Below are 14048 nucleotides of genomic sequence, written 5' to 3' on the forward strand. Positions count from 1 at the left end.
TAAGGAAGCCCACATAGTGACTAAAATCCCGTAAAAGTAGTAAGACACCCTTGGTCGAGTGCCACTTAGGCAGGCCAAGGGTTAACACAGGTCATACTTGATCACGACTACTCAGTCGAGTAGTGTTTACTCGGTTGAGTATCGTCCCTCACTCGACCTAGTGCACCATCTAAAATTTAGGGTATTACAGACAACTTTTGTGGAAATCCACAATAGACGTTTTGCACAAAAATGTACATATAAGAGCTTAACATCAAAGCACTCTTTTTTGCGAAATGCAGAGACAAAATCAACGAAAATTGAAAATAATTTGTTGCCTAAGCCTATTTAACCAAAAAATAAGGCCAATCTCCTATATATAGAATAAGAAAATTCGTGTCGGTGGTTGTCCAGAGGTGGTTTGTGTGGTGCGGTGGTGCGATGGTGTAGGTGGTATAGGAGGGGGTGGTCTCGCCGGCAAAGGAATGATTGGCGGTCTGCGAGAGGGGATGTGGTGGTGCGGTGGCTAGTCTGCCGGTGGTTGATTGGTGTAAGTAGTTAACAGATTTATTGGATTGAAATAAGAAGGAAAATGAGGGTGTAGAAATGACAAGAGCATAATGATAATTTATGTCCATAAAAGAGCTAAAGAGCATAAACCTATCATTATTGTTACAAAGTTTTCTTTCTTCTAAGTTTAGTTCAATTTAAATGAGTTCAGTATAGATCAATTGAGTTTAGTTCAGTCCGTTTCAATTTAAAAGACGGTGGAAAACAAAATGAATAGAAGAAAGTAATCCGATGAAGCCACCGTTTGGCCTGCTTTAAAATCCCCACCCAACTACACCTGTTTTGTCACAAATTCACCATCTTCCTTGTAAACCCAAACTTCTTTTCTTCTTCCTGTTCCTTTCTTTCTCTCTCTTCTTTCTCAACCGCTTTTCGACTATCCGATTCATCGCCGTTCCATAAAATCAAAGGCCTAAGCTTCTTCCAAGGTCTAATTTTTCTTCATCATCGTCATTTTAATCTGATCACCCTTTAATTAATCATTCTTTTTTGCCCGCGTAATTTGTACTCCTTCAATTTCAGCGGCTCTGATCATCGTCTTTTTCGTCGTCCGATCATCGTTTTTCTGCTACTATTAGTTTTGTTTCATCATCTGATTATTTGTTTTATGCTCATTTCTAATTAATTCGCAATTATTATGATCATATCACGTGTTAATATTGTTGCCGCTTGATTATTCGTTACTTTTTAGGTTGATTTTGATGATTTAATAGGCGAATTATTCTATTTTTCGATCACTTTATTTCGGCTCTGATCATCATCTTTTTGGTCGTCCGAAGATGGCTTAGTCTACTGGCTAAGATGGAGGTATTGTGGACAATAGGTCTCAGGTTCGAAACCCCCTTCCCTCAATTGTAATGATACTTGACAAAAAAATAGTTATAAATTATTGAGATTTAAGGCTTTAACAATAAAATAAAATAAATAAATTTATAAAGGTATAGGAATAATTTTTAGAGGGCAATCATTGAGTACCTTGTTAATTGTTTATTACGATTAATTTGACGAGGTCAATCTGTGGCGTATCAGATTAATACTTTGGGGCTGATATTTTAATGCATCAAGGTAAAATAGAAAAATAAGTAATCGAAAATTGTAGTTAAATTTTCAAGCTTTCATCTTTTTGGGCAACGGCCCTTGTTACTCCCCATAGTTTCGTCGTTGAGGTCAATTTAGTTGTGATCAGGTACTTCCTTGGTTTCGGTGTTTGATCTTATGCATGAACAAGAGCGATGAAACGATTAACTTAGACACTATTTGGTTGAAGAAATGGTTGCAACTTTGTAATGTTATGAGAGGTGAGGTTTTACTGGCTTAGTTTCATGGAGGCTGATGGTCTATTTTGGGTTAGTTTCGATGTTAGGACTTGAGGTTGATGGTCTTTTATAACTTGTTCGCGATGTTGTGTCACTTCCCACGTATAATGCCACAATCGATACTTCTGATTGTATGCTGTTAGTCTCTGTTGCTTGAGGTAGGAAGATTTGTCGGGCACTTGTCTTATTTTTACACCGAATATAGTTTTCCATTGTAACTTCCCCTACAAGAACAGGGTGGAGCTATTGAATTTACAAATTGAAATTGGGTGACGGTGGTTGTGATGGTGGGTTATTGTAAAGGATTTGGGTGAGTAGGGGTGCAAGGCTAAGTTGTTAGTTAATGATTTTTCTTTTTGACCGTTCGTTTCTGCCTTTGTGGTTCTTGTTTGTAAAAGATTGGAGGATTTCTTAATCGAGTTAAATTTTATTGTCGTCTATATGTTGCAAGGTTAGGCCGGGAGTTAATGTCTAGTTTCTCTGCTCGGTCTTTTGTTTGTCATGATGGTCTATATAGTTTGCTCCATTTTAATGGTGATTTTTTTTTTTAAAAAGAAAATCTTATTTTCGTGGTAATTCTATTTGAAATTTTAACTTGCCTAGTGTTTTATGAATGTAAAGGGCCATCGTTCTTTTCTTTGTTTTTGCGGGTTTATAAAGTAAAAATGATATGCTTTCTGAAGGTGCATTTTTCTTTTTACCTGTCTTGCTTACGAAATTTCAACCTTTTCTAGTTGCTTTAAGATGCGAAGAAACATAAATTTCGGAAAATGTTTGGTAAATGTGGGTTACAAATGGTTAGTTTAACTGTATATCTGCTAATAATCTATTATCTTATTGCAGAGGAGCTATTTCCAATGGACCTTTTACCAATGTTTTTAACATTGATTGTCTTTACCCCCCGAGTCTCAATAGAGACTCCGAACTCATCTCCTTCATTTGGAGGGAGGAGTTTGTGCAAATTGAATTTGCATTCTTAATGTTGGGGGAAAGAGTGGTATTTCTCAACGAATGGTCTCAGGTAGTTGCAGACATCCATAGTAGGTTTGTGGATTACATCTTTTCTTGGTTTGAATAAGAGAGACTGAAATAGTGTTGCTTTGGGAGGTATTCTTCTGACTATAGCAATTTCCTTACTGCCAGGGTTCATTTTTGCATTCTGCAGATCTTATAGCAAACCTTTCCAGTTGTCCTTAGGTTATGGTGGTTTCTAAATGAGGAGATTCCACACATGAGCCTTGATTTGGTGGGATTCATGTGCAAAGCCTTCTGCACTTTAGCACCTAAGGTGGGAAATCCATTGTCCTGAGAGAAACAAAGACGAGGACCTGTTTGGAATAAGCAGGGATTAGTATTAGTAGGTTTTGTCAATATTACAGTTCCTTTTCCTTTTCACTGCTTGACAAACTCTCTATCGAGATGGTTCTTTATGTAGATATTAGACATTACTCATTTATGGCATAGGAATATTTTTATGTTAAGCTAGTTATCAAAACTTAAATATTGTAATGCTTTGTTGGATATAAATATTTCTTTTCATTGGATATTTCCTTTGTACTCCACATGTTCTTACCTTTTCTTTTCAGTTTTGTGCTCAAGTAAATACTTTATATTGTCAAGATATGTTTTGACTGCATGTTTACTTTTTAGAAGTTATTGTTGTGCTTAAAACAAGTAACTTTGCTTACACAATTTCTGTTTCTTTGGCTATGGTTTAACTCAGTACTGTGCACCACTGGCTTAATTTTGTTTCATGAACTAAGGCATGTTAAACAGTGTTGCTCAAAGAATATTAATAGTGCGGCCGGTATTGTGGAAGTGCGGAAGTGCGGAAGTGCGGAAGTGCTGAGTCTAGTTCCCTAACATTGCAAAATCCGTTGCTTCTACTTTTATGCCAATCAAAGACCATTGTTGAAGTGGAATTTTGAACAAATAACCTAGGTATTTGATGTTTACGGACACTAATTTCGGGATGGAGATGATGAATAGAGAAGTAGAAAGTCCCTTTTTGTTTTGGGATGAGGGAAAGGTGACTGAGGAATGGTGTGCTATGTTGCTTAAATGTGAATTTATTTTGGGCATAGCTACGGATTTTTCGCATCAGGAGGTGAAGTAAAACTACATCTGGATGCCTCAACATAGATGATGAAATTTGATTGAGATCTATACATCTTTTCCTTTGAGCAAACTGTTGATTATTTTGATTAACGTGGACACCTTGGAATTGTGTACACATTGTTACCAGTCTACCACAAACAAACCTTATAAACCTCCTTGCAGTTTTGAGAGTAAAATGTTGGATTGTTTGCATCTTATTTTCTTGATTAACACGTGTATCATGCATCTCTCTTACTTGCTTCAGTATCTTTAAATTTTATCAATTTTTTCAAGTGTTTTTGCATCATGAATTGAGCATCTGCAAGTTTTTTTTTGTTAAATTACTATCTTCCTTTGCATGTAAACTTGCATTTTCAATGGAGCTAAAGACCCAACTATTCAATGCAGCTAATATTTTGCTTCGCTTTTATGATGAATTAAAGCAAATGACCTCTAAAGTATGTGTGGCATATATTGTGTTCCATCTCACTCTATCTCACTTCTCTCTTCACATGATAACTTCTTTGTATCCTGTGTCATTTACATCATGCATCACTGGAAGTCTTTACTTCGTTGACAGTGGACACCTATTATCTTACGAGCCATAGCTTTTGACATGCACCATTGGGATTTAAAATTATTTCATTGTCTTTGACTGCAATCCCATGTTCATAAACCTGTTGATGTAGTTCTTTGCCATCCTGCCTTCATGAATTGTTGTTTTCATTAGCTCCATTGTTTTAAAAATGCAGTCGTTCATCTTTTTTCTGAGTAACTTTTTTAATTTCTGTGGTTGTAAATGCATAGATTTCTATAGGTGATCACAAAAACGCTTTCTCGTCCTATATTATTTTGAGAGACATGATTGTTTGATGACTGGGATGTATATTTTATTTGGTGACTTGGCATTTTAAGCCGTCACCTCTTTTCCCTGACTTCACTTTAGGCGATCCAGCTGTTACCGCCCTCTGAAATTTCTTTTATCTTTATCAGGGTGTTCACCTCCCTCAGTTATGAAAGTTGCACTTTATTTTGTTAAATTGATTGTTTGTTGCTTATTTTTTTAATGGACTAGTAAATAATTACTAAGTGTTCTAATTTGAAAAAAATGTCTAATTCATACCATTTCTTCAACTGTAGACCTAACAATTTTGTTGGTATCATCAATGCAAAACAACAATAGTTTTCTTGTTCCAATATTGTTTCTTTATGAGGTAAAGCAGCATGTGCAATTGGTTCCTCAGATACCCTTCTTCGAAGGAATCGAGGTAGTTTGTAATTTTAAGTTAGTAGGACTATTGTCCCCCGGCTTAATTTCTTTTTGTATGGGATTATTTATCTGTCAGAAAGTTTTCATAATTCAATGTCATCTGAACTGTGTCTAGCTAGTTTGTTACTGGGAAACAACCTTAGTTAGTGCCAGGCTTTGGATCCTGGTATGCCCTTATGACCGGTGGTCAACTGACAAGGAATCTGTTAGCAATGCTGTGGTTATAAAATTCTGTAGGTCTTATTCTATAGTTGTCTTAAATTCTTTTCATGCCTAGGTAGGTCTCTGACAGCATTATTGTCAGTCAGGTAACTATGTACTGCAGCGACTAGTCTTGTGTCTCTTTTTTTTTTTCCCTCGGCAGATTTGAAGGAAGGAGTGTGTAAACACAACAAAAACTTGTATCTGATTGTTTTCTGTGAGACTGGCCAGACTACTGACTAGCTCTCGTTTTATATTTGTATATGTTAAAGACAATGAATTTAGCTTCTGTTCTTCATTAACTTCTCAAGTTGTTGAGCGAATAATTTTATATGCTAGGTTGCAGTTAGCAGTGGGGGAGTAAGGCCATAGGATCAAAAGAGTTCCAGAAGGTTATCATAGCTACTTTAAGTTGTGAACGAACATTGATTTGTTCAGACTCTTTTAGTAGTTGCATAGACATATGAAATGTCAGCTGACCTGGCTGCCTATTAGAGGGAGTAACTTCTTATGATTGTTAGTGAAAGCATTATTGACAAGCTATAGCTTATAGTGAGGGTAGGAGCATATGGAGTTAAACCATTTTCTTTTCTTCAGTGTAAAGTTCTCTGGATTTTTATTGAGTTTCTGGTGCCTATACAAGGTCTGACTGTATTTTTAATTGGTGTTAGCATTTCCTCCTTTTCTTTAGTACTCATATGCTCGTATGCTTTATTTAATAGCTGATTAGTCATAATTCGTGGATCTTTACTGCAAGGCTGGAGGACTCCTGGCTCATGATTTTTAACTCATTTGCAGGCTACGAATTTTCTAATTTGTGCTCAAGTTACGGTGAATGTAGCTGGTGTAATTATGGCACATAGACATATTTACAACACATCACAGACGTTTGACGCCGAGCCAGATCAACAATGGAATAGGCTACATTCTGAAGACCTGTACCTTCATTTTGGTACTGTGAAATAATTGCTCTATAAGTTTCACTCTACAGGGGTTATAATAATAATCTGCCATGGTAGTATTATTGTGCATTCACGTTGGTACAGTATGTCTTCTCAGCAATTTGAACAAACATGATCCACCAATATTACATGCTGATGCATCATCATTTTACTTGAAACTGAGTTTTAAATGAATATTTTGAAAGGTGTCATAGGTAGATCTGGTCATTTTAAACCAAACAGTATTATGTTTGTTTGCAGTCAATATGTCATAAAGGTCCTCATGGGGTTATGCTTTTATGAGTCGTGCCTTAAGTCTTTAACGTGCATTCCTTGTTTTAGGCATTATCATGTTTTGGTGACAATTTAAATGTATAATCACTCGTAAATGCCTTAAGGCCTTCATGTGCTTATGCTCAAGACCTAATGATTGTGGTTTAGCAGCTTTTTATTTTTTGTCAAATGGATTTTTAGTGAAGGAGTGGTGAATACAGGGATAGATTTTTCATGTAAGCGGCTATAGTATGTTAACACTTTGATTAGATAAATATTTTACTTACAAACATGGTTGTACAATGGTAACAAACATGGTTGTACAATGGTAACTTAATGTTAGCATATTCATTTCAGTTGAAATATTATATAACATAGTTTGCTTATAAAATTATAGATGTTGGATTTAAAATTTTAAATGTATAATAGAAATTGTTCTATTTCTCACCTATTCCAGTTACATTTAATTGCAGCTAGGACTAATTCTACAGAGAATAGCCCGATTTTTCATCCTGGTGAAAATGGATCAGCAGACCAAGTTCATTATGCCTCTCAGTGGAATAATGCGGCAAGATCGAATGGATATTCTTCATCCTCCCAGTTGGTTAATCCACCCCGCCATCAACTTGATTCTTCTGATCCGACTCGTGACTCTTTGCATCAGTCTTCTGCTCCCAATGTCTGTACTGTTCCTGAAACTCATGGTCACTATGCATCATCGTCAAGTTATGGAGTTGAGAGTAGTCTCTTTGACCTTTCAATGGGTAATGGGAGGGGCCCATACAAACGGAAAAGCCCTGGGATTCCTGCTATGAGTGAGAGGAGCAGCACAAACAGATATTATTCGACTGGAAGTTCATCTGGTGCATCTTCTTTGTCGGAATTAAGGCAGGAGAAGTTAACTTTCGATGCTCCGCAAAATCACTGGGAACCTTTGACAGCTCCTCCCAGTTACAGAGCCAGTCACCTTTCAATTGGAGGTGAGAGCTCTGTTAGGAACGTAAGAAGCCGATCGGCTGTAGACTTGGAGTCAGATGCTTGTAGGACCCATATGCCAGGTCATTACTCTTACCATCATCCTAGCTCAAGTAGACCTCCAGTTGATCATCCGGGGTACTTAGATCACACCAACCAGAACTCAAGTGCTCCCTTGCCTGAGTGGACTCCATTACACCTTTCTGGTGTTCCCCATGGGAGAATACTTTCTAGTAACATCAGCCATGAGAGTGGTCACTTCTTTGCTGGAAGCCATGTTAGCCCTGCTCCGGGAGAGCTTGCTGGATACCATCAGGAACACATTTCTAGCAGAAACAATGTTGCTTCTCCAAATATGCATACTATTCCCTCACATACACGAGGAGTTCGTAGTGGTTATGCCCACAGATCTGCCCCAAATAGTAGAGTCTCTGCGGGGAATGTGCGTATGGGCCATATGGTTCCTCCCAATGAAGACCTGCAGCGAGTTGGGGAGAGCCATTCCTCTGGACATTTAAGACCATTTGGCCCCACTGGATGGCGGAATGGAGATAGGAATGGCAGACCAAGGTTGTCTTCTGAGAGATATCGTCTGTTTTCTGAGGATACCAGCACCCATGGCCGCCTGACACCCGAGGTATGCAACTTTTGATGTTTCCTTTCCATTATTTCTACGTTTTTATAAGCTGCAACAGCTTTAATGAATGCGAGGAGTAAATTGACAAGGTCCCCCTTCCAAAATTTGCTTATGCTGGAATTATTTTGCTTCGAGGAGAATGAGTGGGAACTGTCCCTTTCTGCCCGCCTCACTTCCAGATAATTCCATCCAAACATGGAGTTGGTTATTATTTGGTAGTTGATACATATTATTTCATTTTTTAGATGCTCTTTCTTTTAGGTGATCAGTCTTAAATGAAACATACTAAGCTTTGGCAGGATTGTCTTTGAGATTAAAACCTTTGTTTGGTTAGTGATTCAACAATGATAAATCTATGTCGAGTAATATGTTTGTCATAAATATATTGTGGTGGCCTGTGGGTTATAGACAAAATTCTGTCTGAATTTATTGTGATGGGGTATAGACAAAATCCCATGCATGCTAGATTGCGAGCTGACTTAATTGCCTGTATGCGTTGTGCTTATTATTTCTAAAAAGCGAGTAAGGAGACTAGGAAAAAAAGGAAAGGGTGATAAAAAGTGAGCATACATGTATATTTCATTCTCACTTTTCCTTTAATCACGCTGGTTGGATTAACTTTTTTCAGGGACACATGATTGTTGATCGCTCTTTCTACGGGAACAGGAGTATGTTGGATCATCATCGAGACATGCGGTTGGACATAGACAGCATGAGCTATGAGGTTCCTTTTGCTTGTCGGGACTTCTATTCTTGTGCTTTTATACATTCTTTTCTTAACTAGCCGTTATTTTTAAACAGGATCTGCTTGCACTTGGGGAGAGGATTGGAAGTGTGAATACTGGGGTTAGGGAAGATTTGTTACAAAAGTGCTTGACAGAGAGTGTGTATTGTTCATCAGATCAAGTGCAGGAGGAAGGAAAATGTGTTATTTGCTTGGTACAGCTCTCTTTCTGTTCATTGAGCATGCCAAGTAGCTATAATGATACACTTGCTTATAACTCTTGTAGAGTGTTTTTCGTGATAGTTGAATCCCCTCCTTTGAATATACTCCATCCATTCCACTTTTATTGTCCTCTTTTTTCCGAAATTTATTCCAAATTAATTGTCTTCTTTCTAGATTTGGTGCTAAAATGGTTGGACTACCACTATTACGCCTAATCTTTTAACTACCCCTCTCTATCAAAATAATATTGTCGCCATTCTTCTTAATTAGAGGGGTAGAGTAATAATGATACATCTATTTCTTAAATCTTCCCAAGTAGGACAATAAAAGTGGAATGAAGGGAGTAATACATTTGTTTTTGGACAATTATTTTGAGAGATGCAAAATACATGAGGAGTTTGAGGCTTACACTCAGATAAGGATGGAGTAGTTTTTAGTTTGTTTATTACCCAAAATGGAAAGGTAGTGAATTGATTTGGGAGTCAAAGAAGGGACATGTGGGAATCCACATGAACAAACGGTGAAGTAGATGCATTATCACCTACACTAGCTTGCTCTACTAATTGAAGAGAGTTTAGTTTGGATTGTTCACGATTTCACATTAAGACCTTGTTTTATATCATACACTCTCTTATGCCTGCCTGCCTATTTCATGGGAAAATACTTGCGATGATATTTTAGAAATGATCAAATAACCCCATCTACTGGTCAAATAACCCCCCAGAGACTTAACTTGTAAGCGAAATACTAGTACTTGACTACGTGTTTGGTTGCCTAATAAATTCATGGGATCTTGAAATTTGCAGGAATTATATGCTTTTGTTAGGTAGCCAAAAAAGCTGAAGAAGTTCCTTACAAAATTGTATCTCTCTGTTTGATTGCCCATCAAATTAGCAAATTTGGTATATGGTGCTATTAGATGCATAAGCTATGGTCTCTCCGAATTGAACTCTAATCAACTTGTACGAATGCAGGACGAGTACCAGCATATGGACGATGTTGGGATAGTGAAGGCGTGTGGCCACGATTACCATGTGAAATGCATCAAGAAATGGTTATCAATGAAGAACTCGTGCCCCATCTGCAAGGGTCCGGCTGCGCCTGACGATACAAATGGCTAATAAATTGAAGCATATATGCATGCATGTAGAAGTTGCCCTATTCTTTGTAAATATGTTTTAACACGTGTAGTAGGCGAACTCTTTCCTCTAAAAGAGGAATCTCAGGTAAGCATATTAAGACTACGCTTAGGGGTCGTTTGATTGTAGCTTATTTATGTGTTTCAATGCGACCTTTATGTTGGATCCTATTTTATAATGCTATCTGATAATTATTCTGTTTGAAATACTGCATTGGTTTTCCTAGTGATACGTCATTTATGCTTTGGATACAATTTATGGCAAGTAAACAAAAAGTTCACCAATTAATAGATCCTACAACCAGTTGTACCCAGTTGTACGCTCTAGAATCCGAGCTATATAATAAAGTTTTCGAGTTTTGTTTTAAAGAAGTCGAGCTATACCATAAAATTCATGAATTCACTCACTTAAACAAAAAAAAAATTAACTTTAAGAAAGCTCAATAAAATTACACATAAGCTCGATAAGATATAACTTGGTTGTATGGTGCTATTGTACCACTGAAGGTATAATGTTATTTGTGACAGTTCAGCGTACCTACCCGGTTGGAATTTCTCTTCCTAGTAAAAAAAAACGAAGAGGCCTGTGAAGTTATGAGCCTGTGACATCTGGTAGCTAAAGATCTGTTTCAGGTCTTCTACTTTATACTTTAATATAATTAGTAAGAAAAATATACTCCCTCCTATTCTATATATTATTCCCTATTTCTGTATTCGGTTATTCGAGTTTTCTTCCCTATTTCCTTTTTTAGGTTGATTTGTGTGGTCCAAATTCAATGGCATGTGGGGTAGTGTGTTTTGTGTGGTCCAAATTCAATTTATTATTTCTTGTGGTAAAAGGAAAGGGGAAGAATATATATAGAATAGGAGGGAGTATTTAGTAAGTTTCTTGAGAGACTGTCTCTCAATAACTACACAAATTTTCATTTGTGACGGTCGATATCCGACACAAGCTTGGGACGGGTCAAGTAAAACTCACATGGGTGGATAAGACAAATCATTTGCAACTCCCTAAGCTTTAACCCGTCACAAGGGAGACTTATTACAATAACTCCCTAAGCTCGGGGTACAGCAGGCGCGGGAAGATTGAAGAGTGGGGAGAGGGAGGAAGGAGGGTGGAAGGGAGCGCGGCCTGGGTATGTTAAAATTAATGTTGACGCGGGGATAAAGGAGGGCGAGGGAGTTACTACGGGGGTCGTGTGTCGAGACTCAAATGGAGATGTGATGTGGGGCGTGTCAACGGGTCGAGAGCAAAGTTGGGAGGTTCCTGTGGCTGAGGCGTGTGCGGTGCTTGATGGGCTGGAGGAGGCGGTGCAGCGAGGGATTCAAAATGTTGAAGTTGAGAGCGATTGTCTACAGGTTATCGAAGCTCTTAAAGACAGGAAGACGGGACGAAGTGGCTTCGCACTCTTGATCGAAGACATACTTATTTGTAGTACTAAGTTTCAGTCGGTCATTTGGTCACATGTGTCTCGTAACAATAACTGTGTAGCTCATGCTTTAGCTCATTGTTTTCCTCGTGTGTCGGGTAAAGTTGTATGGGATGATGGATTACCATCGTCTGCAAACTCTGCTGTTCGTTTTGATAAGTTATTAATTGAGTAAAGCCTTCGGGCCGTTGATTTAAAAAAAAAACCTCTATTTTAGAAAAGAATCTCACATTCAACCCCCCTACTACTAAGAGAATAAAAATTCTCAAAAGTTTTCCCTCCAAACTCCACCTACTTATATAAGGAAGGAAATAAAATTTTCTCATTAAACTATAATCTTTTTCCTAAAGCATGACTTTTTTTATTAAATTCTAGATTATAATTATATAATATTATTTTAATAAAAATAAAATAAAAGGAGTATAAAATTATAAAATACAAAATCGTTAATTTTTCTTCGAAAATGACTTAATGCATACTTAAACTTTATAAAATAATAAAATAATATTATTAGATACGTGAAAAAAACTCATTAAGATAAATTAAGCAAAGTTATAAAATAAAAACATTAACTTTGTGTTAAAAAAAATTCATGACATACTACATTTTTTTTTCTCATATTAAAATACGATTACGTGAAATAAAAAAAATTGAAGGTATAAAATTTGGAATGAATCCTCCTATATACTAAGAGAATAAAATTCTCCAAAGTTTTCCTCCAAAAAGTATCAAGCTAAATAAGAAAACAAAAATACTTCTTTCTTTAAATTATTATCATTTCATCAAAATATAACCTTTTAATCAAATAATAGTATTTTCTTTGAAAATCTTAATTATAATAATTTAATTAAAAAAGATAAATTCACTATTATTTTATAAACTGTAAATTTCTAAACTTTTGTTATGTACTAATTATTATTATATATGAGAGAATGACTTGACACATTTTGTATAAAACAAAATATTAAACCGGATTTTCTAAACTGATATAATTAGCTTCATCACAAAAAAAATAAAAAATCATTAACAGAATTTGAGAAAATTTATTATTTGTAATCATTAGTTTTATGTTAAAGAAAAAATCATTAAACATATTTTATAACTTTACTAAATTCTCTTGAAGTTCATAGTTCATTTTTTTCTCATATCGAAATACGATGAGTATATGATAAATATGAAAAATTAATAATGTATCAATTTAAAATATTTAAGTAATAACTAAAAACAAAACCTCTATATATACCGCAATTATGCGGGATTTACACTATTAAATACCAATAATATAATTGTTACATTCTCTAATATTCCTATCTAAAAAACCGCGCATTTGCGCGGGATCTATACTAGTTCAATGTTAAAAAAATAATGGATTAAATTTTAGGTAAGAATTGTGATTTACCAAAATTAAAGAAAATTGATATGTCATGGTAATAAAATAATTTAAATTTTGTTCACCAAAAATAAATAAATTAATTTACAGTTTTTTGTTGTCGGCAAAATTGGATTAATCGTGAGTTCGCGACAACATCCACAAACACTTTCTTCTTTGTTTGATGAAATCTCATCACCTGCATTTCTTAATTGACAAATCTAAGAACGGTAAAATAATACTCCATCAACTATTGTGGTTGTCAGTAATTATTAAGTTAAGATGATCTGAAGTTGTGAGACGGTTCCGTAATGTGAAAATACAACTTACTTATTAAGCATTAAATAATTTTTTTTTATTTCTTATTTTATAAGAATGTACCGTCTCACCGTGTAAGACACTCTTATTTTAAAATTTGTGATTTTGTGAGACAGACTCATTACATAAGAAAACAATTTATTTATTTATTAATAAAACTGAATATTTTTTCTTTTACAAAAATGGACGTTTCATAATTGAGGTCGTCTAACTGATCACTTCCTCTATAATTTTAGAATAACTATCTTGCATGCTTCATTATTTTATTTTATTTTTGTTTTTTCCATGAATTTTTAATGTGTATACGAGGGTAGAAGGGTGGGTTTTCTACCATTGTAATTTGTAAATAATATGGAGTAATTGTCATCTATATTTTTACTTTATTTCAGTAGAAGATACGGTACTCTACATAAAGAGTGGCTTCGTTTCAGATTTTTCCCCGATAATGTTTTTCACTATTTAAGTGAGGTTATTTATCCTATATGTTGTTTCAAATTTTTAATTGACCTGTTAAACGGGTCGGATCATATGGGTAGGGTGAAAATACGGGTCGAGTCATATGAGTCACGGGTCAAGTTATGGTAAGAG

At 35.7% G+C, this 14048-nt stretch overlaps 2 protein-coding genes across 2 annotated transcripts; both read left to right on the forward strand.

Annotated features, from left to right (window-relative positions):
- The first annotated feature begins 790 nt into the window (after positions 1-790).
- LOC141647683 (uncharacterized) lies at positions 791-10550 on the forward strand. The gene is made up of 6 exons (XM_074455973.1): positions 791-977; positions 6232-6385; positions 7121-8259; positions 8888-8983; positions 9061-9198; positions 10180-10550. Exons 2-6 carry the CDS (start codon positions 6286-6288, stop codon positions 10324-10326), a joined length of 1620 nt encoding a protein of 539 aa, XP_074312074.1. The 5' UTR covers positions 791-977; positions 6232-6285; the 3' UTR covers positions 10327-10550.
- Positions 10551-11567: 1017 nt separating this feature from the next.
- Positions 11568-11948, forward strand: LOC141649149 (uncharacterized). The gene has a single exon (XM_074457845.1). The coding sequence runs from the start codon at positions 11568-11570 to the stop codon at positions 11946-11948; it is 381 nt and encodes a 126-aa protein (XP_074313946.1).
- Positions 11949-14048: the final 2100 nt, after the last annotated feature.

The sequence above is a fragment of the Silene latifolia genome, chromosome 3 (assembly GCF_048544455.1).
Source record: "Silene latifolia isolate original U9 population chromosome 3, ASM4854445v1, whole genome shotgun sequence".
In the NCBI taxonomy this organism is placed as follows: domain Eukaryota; kingdom Viridiplantae; phylum Streptophyta; class Magnoliopsida; order Caryophyllales; family Caryophyllaceae; genus Silene; species Silene latifolia.

What these genes read in the sequence shown, in the direction of transcription:
- LOC141647683 (XM_074455973.1), top strand. Translation starts at nt 6,286, where the DNA reads ATGGCACATAGACATATTTACAACACATCACAGACGTTTGACGCCGAG. An exon ending in TAGACAGCATGAGCTATGAG is followed by an intron (nt 8,984 to 9,060) that starts GTTCCTTTTGCT and finishes ATTTTTAAACAG; the next exon opens with GATCTGCTTGCACTTGGGGA. An exon ending in GAAAATGTGTTATTTGCTTG is followed by an intron (nt 9,199 to 10,179) that starts GTACAGCTCTCT and finishes GTACGAATGCAG; the next exon opens with GACGAGTACCAGCATATGGA.
- LOC141649149 (XM_074457845.1), top strand. Translation starts at nt 11,568, where the DNA reads ATGTGGGGCGTGTCAACGGGTCGAGAGCAAAGTTGGGAGGTTCCTGTG.